A 20,448-nucleotide genomic window follows, 5' to 3' on the forward strand; every position below is an offset into this window, starting at 1 on the left:
CTTTCTATTGTTAAATGAAATTCAGTATGGGATTCATGAAAAGTCTGCTTATTGAGAGAGGGTCATACCAGCCTTCTAGGTAATTGGAATTATAGGCACATACCACCACACCTGGTTTGCCTCTGTTAATTTTTTTGTTTTGCTTTTTTAATTTGTGTATATGCAATATACATTGTGTGTGCATATGTGTGTATGTGCACATGTATGTGGAATCCAGAGGCCAGTGTTCAGTGTCTTCCTCAGTTTACCTTGCTTTTTGAGGGTCTCTGACTGAACATGGAGTTCATTGATTGCCTGGCCAGTGTCCTTTAGAGATCTGCCTGACTCCACTTTTTACTCACCCTACTCCCAGCACTGGGGTTACAAACACAGGCTGCCATATCCAGCTTTTAATGTGGGTGCTGGGGAGCCGAGCTCAGCTCATCACGCTGGTACAACTGTCAGTTTACCGACTGAGCACCTCCGTTCTCTCCTAACTTTTTAAAGAACATTTGGAATATATTATTTCATCTTTGTTTCCCAAAGGGGGGTTTTACTTTAAACTTTTTTTGTCGCTGAAACTTTAAGTGAGCAGATGATACTTTTGAGTCTGTTAGAACGTTGGTGTGTGTTGGTTGTTGGAATAGCCTCTTAGACACAGGGTAGTAATCCTCAGCCTCTTCTTGTCTGTCACAGATCCCGGATTATAGGAATGCAGTCATCGTGGCCAAGTCTCCAGCCTCAGCCAAGAGGTAGGTGGGACTGCATCCCCACTGTAGATGAGGCCGCGGTGGTTCCCCTGGCCCCTTTCCTTCCGTGGATTAAGTTAGTGTCCTGTCAGCTCTACCTGTTACCTAGATACTTTAGTTTGCTCTTTGTTCTCCAAGCCCAGCCTGTGACTGCCAGTCATATTTCCTAACCAAAGTCATCTGAGGAGTACTGACCTAGTGTGTCCATGCACATCTCCAGACCACTTAGTAAAGTCCTGCTTAAGGGATTTGATAAGATGTCTCAGAGGGGAAAGGCATTTCCCATCAAGCCTGATGCTTAACCTGAGTTCAATTCCTATGACCCAAATGATAGAAAGAGAACCAATTCCCATTAGTTGTTCTCTTGACTTCCATACACCCTCACCCCATATTAAATAAAGAACTAAATGGGTTTTGGGGGAGGTCAGTCCTTGTTTATTTGTTTGTTGGTTTGTTTGTTTCAAGACAGGGTTTCTCTGCATAGCCCTGGCTGTCCTGGAACTTGCTTCGTAGACCCAAGCTAGCCTCAAACTCCCAGAAGTCCACCTGCCTCTGCCTCATGAGTACTGAGATAAAGGGCATATACCACCATGCCTGGCAATAAAGGTAATTTTTTAAAATTCTACTTGACATACTTTGTTTATTGCCTCATGTTCAAAGAGCTTACTGACTTGTTAGGAGACTTGTGTCCAGCTGGCAGGCCGAATGGGTGTGTGCCATTAAATGGCATTTACGAGACAGAAGCACCCTGAGGCAGCTCATAGCCTATAGAGCAAGCCAGGTTTTGCCAGGGGTAACTGGTAGCTTAGTGATAAGCTACTGCAAACTAGATTTTGGTTGAGAGGTTTTCCACATACTAATAATCACTAGTACTTTCTAGAAAAACTACTGCACCAGAGAGGAAAAGCACAAATTCACATTCAGGATTCAGATTCTTTAAAAATTTCTTTCCAGTCAGGTACCTTGGCTCACTGGGTCTCTAGATCACGTATTTCTAATTCCTAATACAGTGTAATAAACACCTGCTGCCCTAATCCAGCTTCAGTTACACATGGGGGCTCACAGCCATCTACAACTCCAGTTCCAGGGGATCTGATGCCCTCTTCTGGCCTCCACAGGAACCAGGCATCCAAGTGGTAGTGGGCATGCAGACAAAATGCTCATATACATAAAATAAAATAAATCTTAGAGAGAGAGAGGGAGGGAGGGAGATCATAGGTGGAGAGCTGGGTGTGGCAGCACATGTTTTTAGGCCTAGCACTTGGAGACAGAGGCAAGAGGATCTATGTGAGTTTGAGGCCAGCCTGGTTTACATGGTGAGACCCTGTCTCACAACAACATCAAAACAACAAAACCCAAAAAAGATAGGTGGATGTGTATAAGTTACATGGAAAAAACATGTCATTTTTCCATACTGACAGTCCCTGGCCCCTTCATACCACTTTGCTTCTTGTGGCTGGCTGTTTTTAGCAACAGGAGCACATTGTTTATTACACAAGCATCTCCAGGTGGTCATTCTCTCTTTTTTTTTTTTTTAAAGATTTATTTATTATGTATACAGTGTTCTGCCTGCATGTGTGTCTATACTCCAGAAGAGGGCACCAGATCTCATTACAGATGGTTGTGAGCCACCATGTGGTTGCTGGGAATTAAACTCAGGACCTCTTGGAAGAGCAGCCAGTGCTCTTAACCTCTGAGCCATCTCTCCAGCCCCGGTCATTCTCTTTTGTAATTACTCCTGTGGGAGAGACAGTTTGCTCATGTCCTTTAGTGTCTTGCCCAGACATTAGCAGGCCAAGGCTCTCTGTGGTTTTTTATTTGTATCTGATGTTCTTTGCAGGGCACAGTCTTTTGCAGAGCGTCTGCGTCTGGGAATTGCAGTGATCCATGGAGAAGCACAGGATGCTGAGTCTGACTTGGTAGATGGTCGGCACTCCCCACCCATGGTCAGGAGTGTAGCTGCCATCCACCCCAGCCTGGAGATCCCAAGTAAGTGCCCACAAGTACCTTTGCCACTGTTCTCAGAGATGCTTGGATTTGTGGAGGGGATATTTTAGTATGATTTCTCTTTATTATTATTATTATTATTATTATTATTATTATTATTATTATTATTATTATTATTTTAGATTTTTTTTCCTCTTTTTTTTTTTTAATTTACTTTACATCCTTGTTGGAGCCCCATCCCTCCTACCTTCCTTCCATCCTTTCCTCTCCCCCTCCCCTTTTTAGAGGAAAAGGGGAGCTCCCTTTCCCATCCACCCCAGCTCATCAAGTTGGATAGAACTGAATGTGTCCTCTTCCCCCCGTGGCCTGACAAGGCAGTCCCTCCAGAAAGTGATCAGAAAGCTAGCAAGTGAGTCCATGTCCCATACAGTCCCAGGTTCTCTTACTAGAGGATCCACATGAAGCCTAAGCTGCCCATCTGCTACATCTTTGTAGGGTGCCTCAATCCCATTCATGCATGGTCCTTGGTTAATGCTTCAGTCTCAGCAAGCCCTTCTGGGCCCCAGTTAGTTGGCTCTGTTGTTCTTCTTGTGGAGCTCCTGTCACCTCCAGATCCTTTTCTCTTGCTTCCCACTTTTCCACAAGACTCCTTACACATAGCCCAATGTTTGGCTGTGAGTCTCAGCATCTCTTTTGAGGCCCTGCTTGGTAGAGCCTCTCAGAAGACAACTCTGTCAGGCTCTTTTCTGCAAGCTTAGCAGAGTATTGTTCATAGTGTCAGGAGTTGGCACTCTCCAATAGGGTGGGTCTTTGGTTGGACCAGGCATTGGTTGGGCATCCCTCAATCTCTGTTCTATCTGCTCTGTGTTTATCCCTGCACATCTTGTAGAAAGGGTTTTATGTGTATGTATGTATATGCCACTCATGTGCAAGTACTCAAAGGAAAGAAGAAGATACCAGATCTCCTAGAGCTGGAATCCCAAGATACTGTGAGTCACCTGATAAGGGTGCTGGAAACCAAACTCTGGTCCTATGGCAGAGTAGCAAGTGCTCTTAACCACAGAGCCACCTCTGCAGCCCATGAATTTTCTTTGGTGTGTGTGTTCACATACATATTTAAGCATGTTTTCAGATACGCATGCACATGGAGGCCAAAGGTGCATGTTAGGAATTTTTCTCAGTGCTTTTCATCTTTTTGGAAAGCTCTCTCAAACTTTTGCCAGGTTCACCATGACAGAATCTAATGATTGTCCTCCTAATGGCAAATGTTTGAGCTGCTGAAAAAGAGCCCCAGCCTGGTTACTTTTGTGATTCACCTTTGGAGCGTTCACTGCTCACTGTCTGGAGAAGAAACAGCAGGCTCACTGTGTGCATTCATCACTTTATTGTCACTCTGCCGAAATACATGACAGAGGCAGCTTAAGGGCAGGAAGGTTTGGTTTTACAATGTCAGAGGTTTCATTTTGTCCCTGTAGGGAATGCATGGTGGAGGTGAGTCTTCATCAGTGGAGCAGGAGCTTAAGGCAGTGACTTTTCACATGGCTGCAGACTGGGAAGCAGACAGTACTAGACCATAACCAGGGGTGCGTCTCCATGACCAGCAACACTAACTACTTCAAACCTTTTAAGTTTTTGTTCTACCTTTGAGCATAGGCACTGAGGTATGTGTTTCATTCTGACCAGTGCTGATTCCTAAAGAAAAGCCCCCAATCACGGTTGTTGGTGACGTCGGAGGAAGGATTGCCATCATTGTGGTATGTAGTTCTCCTTTATTGTTATCACTTCCACTCTGTTGACTGACTTGTAATTGTGTGCATAAGAACCATGGGTAATATGGCCAAGTTGCGTATCATGTTGGCTGGTGCCTTGTTAACTTGTTAACTTCAGCCCCAACAGAAAAATGGTAATGGTTTAAGAAAAAAAGTAGTAGCCGAGTGTGGTGGTACATGCCTATAGTCCCAGTGCTCTGGGAGGCAGAGGCAGGCGGATCTCTTTGAATTCAAAGAGGCCAGCCTGGTCTACAAAGCAAGTCCAGGACACCCAGGGCTACAAAGAGAAAACCTGTCTCAGGAGGAAAAAAAAAGTAGTATCTATGTAGTTACCTGAATTATGGTACAGCTGTTTGTTTTCATATTTTGAGAAGTTACTTTTTATGGTTAAAGTAAAGGATAAAGTTGATTATACTTTAAACAGAGATTGACAGTTAGGGTTGTAGTCCAGTGATGGCTTGGGTTTGGTCCCTAATACCACAAACACTAAAACGTATAAACATCATTTCATACTTGCAAACTAGACAGTATCCTGAAGAGTGGATTAGACAGACACCTGCAGCTCACTGCTCCCCTAGGAGAGAACATGAGGCCAGAGTTCAAGGGCCTCCCCAGGCTTTTCCTGCTCTCTTTGCTCTCCCTCCAGAGGCTGTCAATAGCCCGATTGTCTTCCACAGGCTACCAGGATGTAAAAGACATGGGCATTGGGGCTGGAGTGGTTGGTTGCTCAGTGATTAACAGCATTTGCTGTTACTGCAGAAGACCCAGGTTTGGTTCCCAGAACCCACATGGCAGCTTACAACTGTCTGTAACTCTAGTTCTAGGGGATCCAATACACACAGGCAAAACACTCATACGCATTTAAAAAACTAAGGACTTCAGTGTTTCTATGCAGTGTGTCTGTGCACATGGTGACTTTTGGTCCATGCTGGGGCTGAACCACCTAGTGGTGTCATGTGCGGTTGGTGTGCAGTGAAGACTACATTGGTGTTCACTGCTAGCGAGAGTGTTGTGATCCCATACAGTTGATGCATCTGTTCTCCGCATTGGACGGCTTTCTTTTCTTAATCCCCAATAACACCGCTTTGAACATCCTTGCACCGTTTCCTGGTATGCCATACCCGAGTTTCTGGGGATAGCTGGAATCACTGCGTTTGAAAGTGTTATAACAGGCTCCCATACCCCATCATTGGTGTCTTGTATTTTTCCTGTTTGGTTGTACCTTTTTGCTTGTGATTTTGCTTGTACCTTTTTCAGGGATCTCCTGTGGCATCCTACAGTTAAGGTGCCTGTTAGTTTGTTTCATGGACACAGTGCAGTGGCGGAAGGTGCAGACCCAGCACAGCAGCTGCAATCTTTCTCCACAGTGGAACTGTGCTTTCTTTTTCCTCTCTGTGTGCTAGACAAATGTCTCTCGTTGAGCTACATCTTCAGCCCTTTTTATTTTGAGGCAGAGTTGCTGAGGCTGGTCTTGAACTATTTCTTCCCTTCAGTTAGGACTTAAGCTCACAGTCTTCCTGCCTCAGTCTGTCCGGTAGCTGGGATTACAAACCTAGGCTCAGCTTAGGTATATTTTAAAAAAATGAAACAATAATGAGCCAAGATGGTTCAGCAAGTAAAGGTGCTTGATGAGACCTAAGTCTAGTCCTTGGAGGTCATGCCACAGATTGTCCTCTGACCTCCGCATGCATGCCATGGCACCTGTACATACACATCCACACATGGTGCATGTGCACACCTAACAATATAAAAAAAAAAATTTAAAGGGCTGGAAAGATTGCTCAGAGTGCTTACCTCACAACGTGAGTACCTGAACTTGAATCCCAGAACTCTCATAGAGCCAGGTGGTGCAACTGTAATCTCAGGCAGAGACAGAATGCCCAGAAGCTCATGAGTCAGCATATGCAGCATTCAGAGACCCTGTCCCGGACAAGGTAGAATGTGAGGAGCAATGCCTGAGGATGCCCTCTGACTGGCACAGAGTCTGCCTATACTCAGACACATGAACACACGAACATACCATACACACAAACCTCAAACCTAGAAACCAGCATTTTATTTTGAAGTAATTATAGGTACACAGAAGTATGAAGAACTTTGCAGGAAGGTCTTACAGGCTCTTGGCCATGTTTCCTCTATATGTTGGCTAGTGTTTATGTCAGCCTGACACAGGCTAGAGTCATTTTAGAAGAGGGAACCTCAGTTGAGAAAATGCCCCCACTACATTGGCCTGTGTGCAAGTCTGTGGTGCATTTTCTTAATTAGTGATTGATGGGGGAGGGCCCAGCTCATGGTGGGTAGTGCCATCCTGGAGCTGGTAGTCCTGGATTCTATAAGAAAGCAGGCTGAGCAAATCATGAGATGCAAGCCAGTGAGCAGCACCTCTCCATGGCCTCTGCATCAGCTCCTGTTTTCAGTCAGGTTCTGGCCCTGACTCCCTCAGTGATGGACTGTAATGTGGAAGTATAAACTGAAGTAAACCCTTTCCTCCCCAAGCTGGCCTTGGTCAGGGTGTTTCATCCCTGCAGTAGAAACCCTAAGACATTCTGTCTTGCTAGACCATGGTGTAGTAATATATACATGCTGTGGCATGCATACCCTCACAGTACAAAAATACAGGAATGAATAAACAAAAAAAGTTAGTAGAAAAGAACTGCCACACTGACTGATGTCCATTATATTTTTAAATATATATATATATATTTATATATATATATATATATATTTTTTTTTTTTTTTTTTTTCCCTAAAGACAGGGTCTTTCTACGTAGTCCTGGATATCCTGAGTCTTACTCTGTAGACCAGGCTGGCCTTGAACATAGAGGTGTGACCTGCCTAACCTCTGAGTGCTAGGATTAAAGCTGCCATGCTTTTATTATACTGTTTTTAACCTCAAACCTCCACACATGTGATATGGTACTCATGCACTCATACACTTACACAAATAGATATAGTTGGAAGTTTTTCAAAGGCATTTCTTAGCTAGGCACAGCGGCGTGTTTATGTGTACTCCCAGGTACTCGGGAGACAGGTGGAAGGATCACATGAGCCCACACATTCAGGACACCCTGGACAGTGTAATAAGATCCCATCTCAAGTCAAACTCAACACATTTGCCCATATAGGGAGTAAAAAAGTGTTTGGGAAAGCCTTAGTTCTATTACTCAGAGTTGGAAGCATCTAAAAAGCTTTCTTACGCATTTCAAAGTCATCCTACACACTTCCCTACCTCCCAGGGCCTTGGGCCTGGTAGGAAGTGCTCTGCAAGTGGTAGGTGCTTAGGTGCTGTGCAGGAGGTGACTTGTGTGAGAAGCCTGGGAGGGCTATAGAGGTTCCTAGGCAGGAACATGCTGAGGCTGAACCATAGATGCCATAGTATGCCCTAGCAGTTCCTTCCTTCTGGTTGTCCAGCCTGTTTTTGCAAGTGTTGATGTGCCTCTTGTACTGTCTTTGATTTGACAGGATGACATCATTGATGATGTGGACAGCTTTCTTGCTGCAGCAGAGACCCTGAAGGAAAGAGGCGCATATAAGATCTTTGTGATGGCCACTCACGGCTTGTTATCCTCTGATGCTCCCCGGCTGATTGAAGAGTCTGCCATTGATGAGGTAGCAGGGCTGGCAGTGAGGGCTAGCTACCTGGGTACTGGCTGTCCGCAGCCTTAACAACAGAGCAGAGCAAGTATAAGCTCAGTTTCGTAAGGAATAGAAGATGCAAGCCAATAGGGTAGTCCATGCCTTTATGTCAGGACTAGAGAGGCTGAGCCTGAAGACTTGCAATGAGCTCACTATAAGTCTGGGCTACAGAGTAAGACTGTGTCTTAAAAAAAAAAAAAAAAAAAGAGTGGATGAAAAAATGATTGTGCTTGCATTTCACTGACTGTGTAGTCACCATTCACCATTTGAATGAGGTGTGGCCTGACTGAGTTATGACTTACTGTGTCACTCACCCTCTTCACGTGTGTGGTACAATGATGGTTAGAATGCTCCATTTGTGTGCTGGGTGCCCAGCTAATTTAAAAGAAAACATCCCCTGTGAACCACTAACTACGTACTGCTTCTCAGTCCCTCATGTGCCCATTTCATACTGTGTGGTTATCTGTGACTGGTTATAATTTTAAGGTGTAGTGAGTCTCTGTGCCTGAAAAATACTCTGTAATGGGATGTGCTATATCATGTCTTTTCCTAAGTTGTTGGAAGCTTGAGTTGTTTACATATTTTAAATTTTCTTTTCATCCACTATTTTGTGTGTGATGTATGTATATGAATGTGGTTCTCATGTAGAGGTCAGAGGACAACTTTCAGGAGTCAGGTCTCCCTGCAGCTGTGAAGGAGAGCCCGGACTCCAGCCCCCTAGCAGTGAACAGGGTTTCCAGTTTCTCAGATCTTCCCCAGCATGTGTCAGTGTCCTTTGCTCTAATGGGTATGAGCTTATCAGATCCTAAAGCGTGAGCAGCTTTGCCCTGATGGAAACAGCTGTAGAAGACAAGAGGCTTCCCATAGGGTGAGCCTCAGGCTCGGCTGTGGTACATTTTTTCAGACTAAGCCACGACACTGCTGGCTTTGTTTCTTGTTTCCAGATTTGTCTTTTCTCTGCTCTACTCTGTTCTGTTTTCTGGTCTATTTGGTTTGTTTACCGTACTGGCCCTGAACCCAGACCTTCACACACCAAGCATGTACTCTACCATGAGTCACACCCCAGCCCAGGCTGCTTGGCGTCTGATGCTCTTGTTTCTTGTGACACACAGGTGGTGGTCACTAACACAATCCCACATGAAATCCAGAAGCTGCAGTGCCCCAAGATCAAGACTGTGGACATCAGCATGATCCTCTCAGAAGCTATCCGCCGCATTCACAACGGGGAGTCCATGTCCTACCTTTTCAGGAACATAGGCTTAGATGACTGAGCAGTTCTCCTGGGGCAGAAGCCCCACAGGTCAAGTTGGAAGCCCAGCATGCATCTGGGAGGGCCTGTGCCTGGCTAGGTACACTTGACCCTCTCTCCCTCTCCCCACCCCCTCCTGATTGATTCCTGGGACGGTACAGGACCAACTTTTTAGTGTTGGTTTAAATTTTGTGAGTTTGGGGGGTAATTTTTATAACAGAAAGACCTCCTCTTAAATAAAATAAGTTAAAACCTGATTGTTTTTAGTGTAACCATTTTAAAAAATACACTTGAATGAGATTTGTAAGCTCAGCCTTTTTCAAAAAGTTGCTTGATCCAAGTGTTCAAAAAAAATTAAATAAAATGACCTCCTGTCTACAACCTATAGTCAGAAAACCAAAAAGCTACTGTTGGTTCCAGTATATGACATTTTTAGAAATGCTTTTATAGAGTATGTGGCTGTATTTATTTTCTGCGAATAAAACCTCGTGTTTGTTTTTTAAATCTCTGTATGTGGACAGTTGTTCTGTAGCTGGAATGGACAGCCACTGAAGACCCGAGCTACTGCGCTGCTGTTTCTCATCAGCTTCTGAGCTATGCATACTGCGCTTTGTCTGGTGAAGCAGTCCCTGCTCTTATAGGTGCTCAGAAGCCCTGTGAGTTCTGGATGCAAAGTTGCTTAGTTGAAGCAGAAGTGGTGCTCGCCGAGTGTCTGCTCCCTTCGTTAGCGTGCAGCCAGTTCTCAGACCAGAATGCAGTAAGTCATGCTGAGTGAGGAAGTTGGGCGGTGGGCAGCATCACAGAGGGCCAGTAGGACTAAGGTTTGTCTGTCTTAGACTTTGAGGTTTAAAGATTTATTTTTATGTGTATGTGTGTTTTATCTGCATATGTGTCTGCACCACATACATGCCTGGTAACCTGCAGAGGTGAGAAGAGGGTATTGGGGGCTGGAGAGCTGGCTCAGAGGTTAAGTTAAGAACACTGTCTGTTCTTCCAGAGGTCCTGAGTTCAATTCCCAATAACCACATGGTGGTTCAAAACCATCTATAAGATCTGATGCCCTCTTCTGGCAGGCAGAACACTGTATACATAGTAATAAATAATTTAAAAAAAAAGAAGAAGAAGAGGAGGGTATTGGATCTCCTGAAATTGGAGTTAGACGGTTTGTGAGCCACCTTGTGAGTGCTGGGAACTGAACCCAGGTCCTCTGCAAGCACACTGGGTGCTCTTTACCACTGAGCCATCTCTCCAGCCCCTGAAATTTATAGTTCTGCCCATCTTCCTTATAGCATGGAGCAGGTCTAGGCCCAGAGTGTTGATGCCCACACATGACCTGCACTCTTACTAACCTCATTTTACTAAGGAAAAAAACAGGTGTTCAATCGTGAGTTTTCAAACCCACTTTGAAAATACAACATCTTTGCTTTTATGATCCTGGAAGGAAGGACCCCTGGTCTTTACAGATAGATAGTGTGGTGACATGTCTCCCTGACAACTACTGGAAGAGCTGTGGGCACACAGTGTTACCATGTGAGGAAGCTGCAGCGTAGTCAGGAACTCAGTTCTCACCGTGCTGGGGAAGCTTCAGCTGTGGACGCCCCTCCGTTCTGTGGCTTTTCTCCTCCCTTTAGACAGCAATGGAGTAAGTAACTGGCCTTTCACTTTGAACAAGAACAACACTTCCTAGTGATCTTGGGTGTGTGGGTTCCTGTTGGGTCTTTGGCCTTCACCTTTGTCTGTTAAGGGAGGATAGGTCATTGTGGATACTGTTTGAGGGGGTGATCTCTCCAGCACTTCAGGTAGGAAGTTTCTGGGTTGCTATAGTGGTCCTCTAGGGGCCATCCATGAGGCAGTAACATTTAAAGAGGAGACGTGAGGAGAGTAATGGTTGCGGTCGCCTGTGGGTAGAGAACTCACAGACCTCAATGTCTGCTCCAGGGCAGCATGAGGTTGAGGTTCTCTTGAGAGGAGCCCATAGGCTGACACGAGGATGGCCCTGACTCCAGCTGGTAACAGAAGAGGGAGGGCGTGCAGGTGTGCCCACGCTCAGGCACACCATGTGTGAAGCATCGTGCCTGCCCCTGCTAGAGCGACAGATAGGTCCTGGAGGGGCCTGTGTGGTAGAAAGTTCTAGGAAGGAGGACGGGCACAGTTAGCTCAAGCCCCACACTTACCCACCCAAAGGAGACCTCTACAACCAGTTTCCTAGAAGCCTTGTAAGCACACTGCTTTCTCTACTCCACAGTAAGACATACATGGATGTGAGCCCTGAAATTCCATAACGGAAAAGGCTGTAAGGTTGGGCATGGTGGCACATGCTTGTAATCTCAGTGCCCAAGAGTCTAAGGTAGGAATATTGAGAGGTAAAGGCCAACCTAGGCTATCTAGTGGGATTCAGACCCACCTAGGATGGTCCAGGGTTAGGGTGATGATCATAGGGGTGGGAAAAGTGGGCCATTAGTTTCCAGTTTATACTGACTGTAATGCTATCTTTTGACAGATGTGTTAAAAACAGTGTATTTGCAGCATCAAGAATACAGGGTTTCACTGCACACCACGGATGACTAGAGATAAAACACTAGTTCAGCCATTACCACATCACCATCTGGCCCTCAGTTTCTTTGCTCCAAGTCCCCACCTCCATGCCCAGTCACTAAAAGTGAGAGAGGGTAACTCCACTTGGCTGCTTGGGCCAGGGAACAGCATAAGGCATGTTGACTACTCACTAGCTTGGCCCTCCATGTGCTCAGAGTAGCCAATCTTGGTGAAGATCTGTGTTCATCCAGGTCCCGCCATAAGACCCAGAAAGGCCTCTGGGCTGTCCCCTGGAGCCTCTCCCACTCTTGGGAGTTATTTCTTATATTCACTCTGTTTATGCATCTGAATTCCCTTATTCTTGGTATGAGACAGTGAACTCAGAACCCGCTGACTCAGGTGGCTTTGGTGACCATTGGTCATCAACAGCTTAGCTCCCCAATTCACCATTCTTAAAGTCTGCCCTGAGACTCCTATGGGAGTGCTGGGCAGATCCACATCTCTAAGCTACACTTTCTGTATCCAAAACTCGGAGCCCATGGCCACACTCACCCATCCCTGCCCTTCCCCTCTGCCCTGGCTGGGCCCTGCAGAACCCTCTTGTACAGCTATGGGGGTAGATAACGGTGTGGCTCATGAATAGGACTTCCTGTTGTGACTTTACTCTGGTTGTTGTACCTGCTTTCACTGACTCACCTGATCTATGGCAGATCCTTTTCTTCCTCAGCCTGTGGATTTTGACATGTGGCCTGACCTTGATATTTAGCTTATGGCTTTTCTGGTTGATTTACGGTCTATGACCTGCTGGCTCCTTCTGGTTCCTTCCAGTGCTAGGATTTCTCTCTTCCTAAAATTAGGATAATGACTTCCTAGTCAACTCTTCTCATATTAGAGCTACAGGCCCAAGTTTGAGCAGGGAAAAGCCTCTGGCTGGCTTCTCACAGCTTTCCCCTTTCCTAGGCCCTGGCTGACTACTCTTCTATTACTCCTGTTTCACACTGAGCAGCCTAACAGATCACTTTAGTTTTCTTGATTTGAGCAAATTAAATTCCTGATGGTTTTAGTGGAACCCACTGTGGAAATACCTCCCAATTTCTACATGGGTTCCCCATCCAACCCCCCCCCCCAGACTCTAGGGCCTAGGTCTTCCCATCTTCTGTGGGCCCTTTCTATCACCCCAAGCCATCCCTACTCCCCTAATGGGAGTTAAGGACTCCTCTTGACAAGGAATAAGGCAGTAGTTGTTAAGCTCCCCTTAGGCACTAAGTGTGGGGCTTGTGGTGGTTGGGAACTAGTCAGTGACAAATAGAATTCTCCCTTGAGTGGACAAGCAACACTTCCACTGGATTAGGGAGCATGCATAAGGCAGGTTGTTTTTGTTTTTGTTGTTTTTTTTTTTTTTTTAAGTTTTTATTGACTTGATTTTTGCTCAGAAAACTGCAGCTGCTATGAGCTCATAAGCGAGATTGCCCTGAACTGTCAGATCCAGAATACGGTGCTTCACAGCTCCTCTTCTCCCAGTTTCACATTCTTCTCCCTCCTTGTCTGTGATGCTTTTTGAGCCTTGGTGTGTTGCTCAGTGCTGTCTTATTCTCAGTAATCATTCTCAGTAGAACTCAGCCTGTTACATATCTCTCCATTGATTACTAGGCAAGTTGTTTTCTTACTGGGTTGGTCCACTGTGTGCTTAAAAATGAGCCAGCAAGAGGACCCAAGCCAGCAAGAGGGTGGGTGAAGGTGCGAATGAACTGCATTTGATCCTTGGCCCCCACATGACAAAGAGAACTAACTTCCACAAATTGTCCTCCAGCTGCATTCGCGCCATGGCATACGTGCATGGAAAGTGCGTGAGCATGCACATACACAATATATAAGTAAATACATAAGAAATGTAAATAATTTTAAATGACCTCAGTGTCCACCCACTTCCCACCATGAGAGCTGTAAAATGCCGATGGCTCTGAATGTTACTTATATTAACACTTCACCCTAAGATGGACATACCACAGGTCTGCCTGCTTTGACCACACATGCAGCAGAGCTGGAGCGTACCCAGCAGTATCCCCGGCCTTGCTTTGCTTGCTGGTCTGCCTTGATCTGAATCTGAACTTTGTTGAGCAGCTGACTCCCTACCTAGCCTTTGGGTGGTAATTGATACTTGTACTGAAAAGTTAAAAAAAAAAAGTTACTAACTTCTGTGACAAGCGAATGGAAACTCCCACCCTTAATTGAAAGCCACTGTATGCCAGGCATTATCCCATCGTTAGCCCTCTCACTGCTCCCTGTCTGAGGGACAAGGAAGCACCTCAGAGAAGTGAAGGGCTTTGACACCAGCTATTAACCAAACACCCACTCGCCCACCTCTTCCTGAAAGTGGTGCTGAAACACTGAAGTGGTCAGAGCAAGGTGCTGGCAGCCCCAACAACTTGGGCTGTGCCCCTCACCTGCAATAGGACAGTTAGAAAAGCAGAAAGAGGAGATGTACTCAACATGGCTACTTTGGTAAGAGGAGCCAAGAGGTCCAATGACACCCCCTCCACCCCGGTCCATCTTCAGGGTCCCGGAGTTCCAATTTAGACACAGCTCAGCAGGCCTGGTCAAGATGTCTCTTTGTCTCAGCTCTAGTCTTTCTTCTGTGGTGGTCTGACAAGTTGTGCCTCTCTCTGGAGGACAACTTCTTTACCGAAGCTTCAGCCTTTTCCTTCCCTCAGTGTGAGATTCCTGGGGAAATTTTGGTTTCTTGGGGCCCACTGTCTCAGAGGCTCCCCCGAAAAAAATAAGATACTACGGCTGAAGTCACCAACCATGTGGTTACAGAACGCAGAAAGTAAGCTGGAACTGAGCTGGAAGCGCCGTCCCTGCCAGCTGTTGTAGTACCGGAAGGTGGCACTGAGGAAGGAGCTGTGTCATCCACTTCAGTGGCGTTCCCACTGATGAGCTACCTGTGCTTCAGTCAATAATCCACCACCCACACTCCTGCAAGCCGCCCCAGCTGAATTCAGTGGGACACAGAGAAAGACATGGGCGTTGAAGGGAGGTTTCTCGGGAAGAAGGGCCTCAGGGGAAGAGGGGCCAAGGAGAGGGCAGTGGAGGTGGAAATGACTCAACACCATACATGTGTGGTCATGTGAATGAGGGCGGCCCCCATAGACTCATGTATCCAAATGCTTAGTCCCCAGTTGGTGCAAGTAAATATGTTGGTCCAGCTGAGGTGGGAGGCCCTGCGTGGTGGAGAAGGGCTGGAAGAAAGTCCTCGATAGCAGCTGAGGGGCTGTTAGTCATGCCACAAGCCATTTGTGTGGGGCCCAAGTCTGAGTGGACACGTTAGTTAAAAATTTATTATTATTATATGTGTATATATGAGGGGGTGGCCATGTCACAGCACACATAGAGGTGAGAGGAATATTTAGGCATCACTAGGACATATGGGATGGCCTTGTTGGAGGAAATGTGTCCCTGGAGGAGGACTTTGAGATTCCAAAAGCCCATGCCAGGCCCAGTTAGTGTCCCACCTCGTGCCCATGCCTGAATAACAGCTACTAGTCCAGCATCATGCCTGCCCCGATGTTCATGAACTCAAGCTTCTGGAACCGGGAATCCCAAATAATCGCTTTCTTTTATAAGTTGCCTTGGTCATGGTGTTTTCATGGCAGTAGAAAAACAAGCCAGCATATATGAAACTGTTGAGAATAAAAACATAAATAGTTGGTAGTCACTCAATAACCTAAAAGAAAGTATTCACAGAAATAGCCAGAGCTGGTCAGATGGCTTGGTGGGTAAAAGCACTCCCCACCCAAGCCTGACACCCGAATTTGATCCCCGGAACTCATGTGAAGGTGGAAAGAGGAAATCAACACCACAAAGTTGTCCTCTGACCTCCATGTTTGTGCTGTCACAAGCCCACCCCTCATCCTATATGCACATATAACAATAATAAATTTTTAACAAGACTAGCTTATCCACTCAGATTTGGGCCCATTTGCTTTCAAGATGACTACCAGGCCCCTAGGTGCTGTAGATAACTTACTTCCAGCCCCTGTCCACCACGCAGGCCCTCCCACCTCAGCTGGACCAATGCATTGAATCAACACTTCTGCCTTTCTCTGCTTGCCTGGTAGATTGACTAAAGCTGGGCACATCATCACCAACCTGCCCTATAGCTCACACAGCACTTAATGAAATTGTAACATTCTTATTTGAAATAGCTCCATGAAAACAGTGCTGTCTCCAGGCACTCTATGTGACCCTTGCTGACCTGGAGCTTGTTTTGTAGACCAGGCTAAGCCTTGAATTCACTCAGATGCTCCTGCCTCTGCCTTCTGACTCACACGTGCTGAGATTAAAGGCAGGCACCACCGTGCATAAATGTCAGCTGTGTCGTGTTGACGCTCTTGATTCTGGACAGACCTAACAAGCTACTTGACCCATCTGTCTTCTGTGGGTCAAGATGACAGACACTTGAGAAAGTAGAAAGCGTATATTTAGTGTGGCCACACTGGGAGGAAGAATAAAAGGACTTGTGACACTTTCTGGCCCAAGTCCATCTTCCAGAGGGCCTGACAGAGGTTTGGGTTTAAAGAGAAAGCAAGAGATAGGCACAACTAAATAATCCTACTCCAGGTGTGGTTATGTCCGTCACTGCCACATTGTCTGGGCTATGATGAGCTGTCAGAATGGCGGGGTATCTCTTTCCTCTTCTATTTGGCACCAGGCCTTTTCCTTTACTCAGCGTGAGACTCCTTGGGAAATTCCAGGGCGTAGCATTACAACAGGATCCTTTGTTCGCACCTACACTGAAAGCCTGTGATGGTCCATGGCAGTGAGTGGATAGACTCACCCAGGTTTGGGTTGGAAGGACCCAGGCTGTGTGATCCTCAGCAGGTTCCTTAATGTCTCTGTGTCTTGGGTAATGGATGCTGTGGTTTGAATACAGAATGTCCTCCACAGGCTCATGTGTTAGCTGTGAGTGCCATCTTGAGAGGTGAAGCTGAGCTGATGGACAGAGAAGGGTAGTGTGACCAGCCTCGAACTGCCATGCCAGTTCGAGGCACCATGCTTTCCCTTCCATGAGCCTAAGCAGAAAGAAGTACTTCTACATTGCTTCTTGTCAGGTGTTTGGTTACAGTGACGTCCACCAGAGAGGTGGCAGTGCGAGGTAGACAGTGCATGGGCGTCCAGTGAGCACTTGGTAAGTATTAATGCAGTGATCAGGATGACAGGGACCTGAGCTGGCCCCTGGGGTTCCTTCCTACTGAGCCCTTGAAGCTTTTGAGAAGAGGCAGGGATGAGGGGATGATGAGGACTGGATTGTGGCTGCCTGGACTTGAGCACCCAAAAGCTCAGCCACCAGATCAGCAAACAGAAGGAAAGCCAGGCAAGAAGGGCCACCAGGAGGTCATGGGGCCCAACAAATGCGGATGCTGCACACAGGTGGGCAGTGGCAATGGCATCTAGGAAGTGCCACCAGTCTGGGATTGATGAGTGACTGATGAGTTCATCACCACTGCCCAAGACACTCCTGGGCCTTCTCTAAACCGAAGTTAGACCAGCCTGAACCGCCTCCCAGAGGCGGTTCCAGCATGACTGAGGGTCGCCCAGCTGAGCCGAGGCAAAGGCTGCATGTGGTCTTATGAAATGCTCAGACCATGCTGGTGCATGAAAAATGAGGGTTCTCTTTCACCCTTCGTGTTCCTGTAAGAAGGGACCTATACTCTGCCTTGGGAGTCCTCAGAGCTCCTGCCATGCAGCAGCCAGCCCTGGTGGTGTTAATAATGTGGTGTTAATAGTGCTTCTAATAAATCTCATCCAAAAAGATAGTCAACCTCAGCTTGGTTAAGAAAGCCAAAGCCCCCCCAGCCCCTCTCTGAGATGACCCAGAGGAGACTGCTCTGTATTCCTAAGTGACCTGTGGCAATCATGTACTTTCCTCCCACGTGGCTAAGCTCACCTCTGTGATGAGTCCTAGCAGCAGCTTCTGGCCTTCCACAGCCTTTGACCTGGTTGTGCTCTGCAGCTTCACACTTGCTAGGTGACAATGCTCTGTGCTGGTTACACATTTGTTTTGCTCTGGTCCCAACCCCCGCACTGATGACAGACTCAGAAATCGGTTCTAAAGAGTCTGGGGACTTCCTCTTCAGATGGATGGTTCTATGGTTTGAGCACATCCCCAAATCTCACTTAGTGAAAACTGAATCTACAGAATCAGAAGGGAGGAGACTTTAAGAGGTGATTAGGGTGTAATTACCTGATCAAGATACAAGAGTGGGTCTGTTTTCAAAGTCTGTTCACTCTGGGGTACATGCCTCTCTGTCCTGCTTCAGGACTTTTAGGGCCCCCACAAACAAGAAGGCCGTTCTCGATGTGTCCCTTTGTCCGGTTTCCAGAACAATGGGCTGCATGAATTTTTTTTTTTTCTTTACCTAGTCTATGGTATTTGGTTGTAGTAACAGAAAATGGACTAAGAAGCAGATAGCTCCTCAACAAGGTGGGGAGTCCTCACCTTTTTGGGCTAGTTGAACCAGAATTGCTATGTCCTGTTTCATGTGTGTAAATGTGGATATGGCTGGGCACAGGAGCAGGGCTGTCATTTCTCCCATGATCACATCCTTCAGGATAGAACTAGAAAATCAGTTTTCTTCTTGAAATTTTTCTTTCATTAAAGGTGGGCAATGTTATCTATCAGTGCCTTACTTCCTGCTGAGGGGAGGCACCAGTGGCTGTTGATTCGGCCACTCATCTTGATGAAACAGGCTCAGTGTCTTAGTGTTCTATTACTGTGAAGAGACACCGTGACCAAAGCTACTCTTATACAAGAAAACATTTCATTAGGGGGCTTGCTTACAGTTTCAGAGGGTCAGTCCATTATCATCATGGCAAGGAAGATGACAGCATGGCACTGGAGCAATAGCTGAGAGCTGCATCCTCATCCACAAGCAGAGGAAGAGAGATTGGGCCTGGCATGGGCTTTTGAAACCTCAGTGACACACTTCCTGCAACAAGGCCACACCTCCCAATCCTTCTAATCTTTTTAAGTGGGGCCACTCCCTAGTGACTAAGCTTTCAGCTATATAAGCATATGGAGGTCATTCTAATTCAAACCACCACACTTAATAAATCTGGAAGTCACTCAGTGGGTCTTTTAGAATGGTACAAATGGGCATTTGGTTCACAGACACTAGAGGCAATCTTTTCCACTGAGGCCAGCTTGCCAGCAAGTGTAGTGGAGACAGCCATATAAGCCTGCTGAAGCCTGTGCTCAGTAGAAACTCAGTTTCCTGTCTTAGTCATGCCCTACACAGATGAGTTAACCTTTAGTCTCTGCTCAGTGTTGCCAAGTAGCAGACAAGGTGGGATTGTAGGCCAGTGTGTTCCTGGCAGCAGCCACTCACTCATTAACACTTCTGGGTTTCGTGTGCAGTTAAACTCCAAATGTGTCAAAGAACAGGAGCCAAGTGACTGAGCAGAGCATGACACATTAATGTCACTGCTGAGTGGGTGGAAGGCCTTGGTGGAGTCACAGTGGGGTCACCATGCTGAGACCCACATCTGAATCTGCAGGAGAACCTAGCTCTGCCCCTTGAATGGTGGGGACCTTAGTCTTCAGCCTTTGTTTCCTCAGCTAGACTAAGCTATCACCTACACTGCATGATGGCTTTGACCATGACATGGGAACAGCTACAGAATGGGAAGGGGTCTTTGGTATTTGACAACTATTGGCCCAGGCTGAAGAGGTGGGTAAATGGGTGGCCAAGTGGTACAGGCAGGTCTGTCTTGCTGGCTGAAAAGAAAAAGAAAGGAAAAAAAGAAAGAAAGAAAGAAAGAAAGAAAGAAAGAAAGAAAGAAAGAAAGAGAAGAAAAGAAAGAAAATATGATGATAGGACTTAGGGCTTGGCATAGGGTCACTCCTGCTGTTGTAAGGAGCCACCATCTTGAATTCAACTCAACCAACTGAATCCAGGGACATACCTATCCCTCAGGGAGATGTCCCAAGAGGTAAGGCAGCCATCCCATCCTATTCCTCTATACTTAACTAAATTAAATCTAGGGGAAGCCAAACTGGGGCTTCCTTCAGAGCCATTCCATTCCCTCCCTCTCCCAGCCCACTCAGAGTTTAAGAAGGCTCCTTTCCCTCTGCCCTCGCTTCTCCAGATCACCCTAGTTTCTGCCCCCTGAGATTCACCTGCCACTGGGGAGCCAAGGGGATATATCTGCACTTTGAAGCAGTCCCTGGCACACAGCCACACCATGGGCTAGAGATGCCACTTTCTCACTGGTTTAATGATCAATGACTTCTGCTCAGAGAGCCCTTGGTGACCTTGCCTCTCCTCAGTCCCTGGGCTCCCAGTGGTGCTTGCAGCAGGATGGCAGCGGACAACTCCACAGAAGTCCTTCATGCTCCAGGGTCCCAGCTGAGCATCACTGACATCATTGTCATCGCTGTGTATTTTGCCTTGAATGTAGCTGTGGGCATATGGGTAAGAACCTATGGTGGCCCTCAGGGCTCTCAGGGCAGAGCTGGGTGACAGCACGGGTCTTGTTTGGTGGCCTGCTGCCTGAATACTGGGATTGTAGTGATTCCCTGACT

General features: G+C 46.6%; 2 protein-coding genes across 5 annotated transcripts in view; both read left to right on the forward strand.

Annotated features, from left to right (window-relative positions):
* Positions 1-9,833, forward strand: part of Prpsap2 (phosphoribosyl pyrophosphate synthetase associated protein 2) — a 29,938-nt gene extending 20,105 nt beyond the window's left edge. The window contains exons 8-12 of the mRNA XM_055594363.1: positions 676-731; positions 2,569-2,717; positions 4,359-4,429; positions 7,907-8,053; positions 9,193-9,833. Of these exons, the coding sequence (XP_055450338.1) occupies positions 676-731; positions 2,569-2,717; positions 4,359-4,429; positions 7,907-8,053; positions 9,193-9,351 (582 nt within the window). The 3' untranslated portion in view covers positions 9,352-9,833. The remainder of the gene's footprint in view (positions 1-675; positions 732-2,568; positions 2,718-4,358; positions 4,430-7,906; positions 8,054-9,192) is intronic.
* Positions 9,834-20,224: 10,391 nt separating this feature from the next.
* Slc5a10 (solute carrier family 5 member 10) overlaps positions 20,225-20,448 on the forward strand; it is a 46,142-nt gene continuing 45,918 nt past the window's right edge. For all 4 annotated transcript variants that reach the window (XM_055594324.1, XM_055594325.1, XM_055594327.1 and 1 more), the window contains exon 1: positions 20,225-20,338. In XM_055594324.1, coding sequence (XP_055450299.1) covers positions 20,225-20,338 — 114 coding nt within the window. The remainder of the gene's footprint in view (positions 20,339-20,448) is intronic.

This window comes from Psammomys obesus, unplaced genomic scaffold (genome assembly GCF_907164565.1).
Source record: "Psammomys obesus unplaced genomic scaffold, mPsaObe1.curated_primary_1811, whole genome shotgun sequence".
Lineage (NCBI taxonomy): Eukaryota > Metazoa > Chordata > Mammalia > Rodentia > Muridae > Psammomys > Psammomys obesus.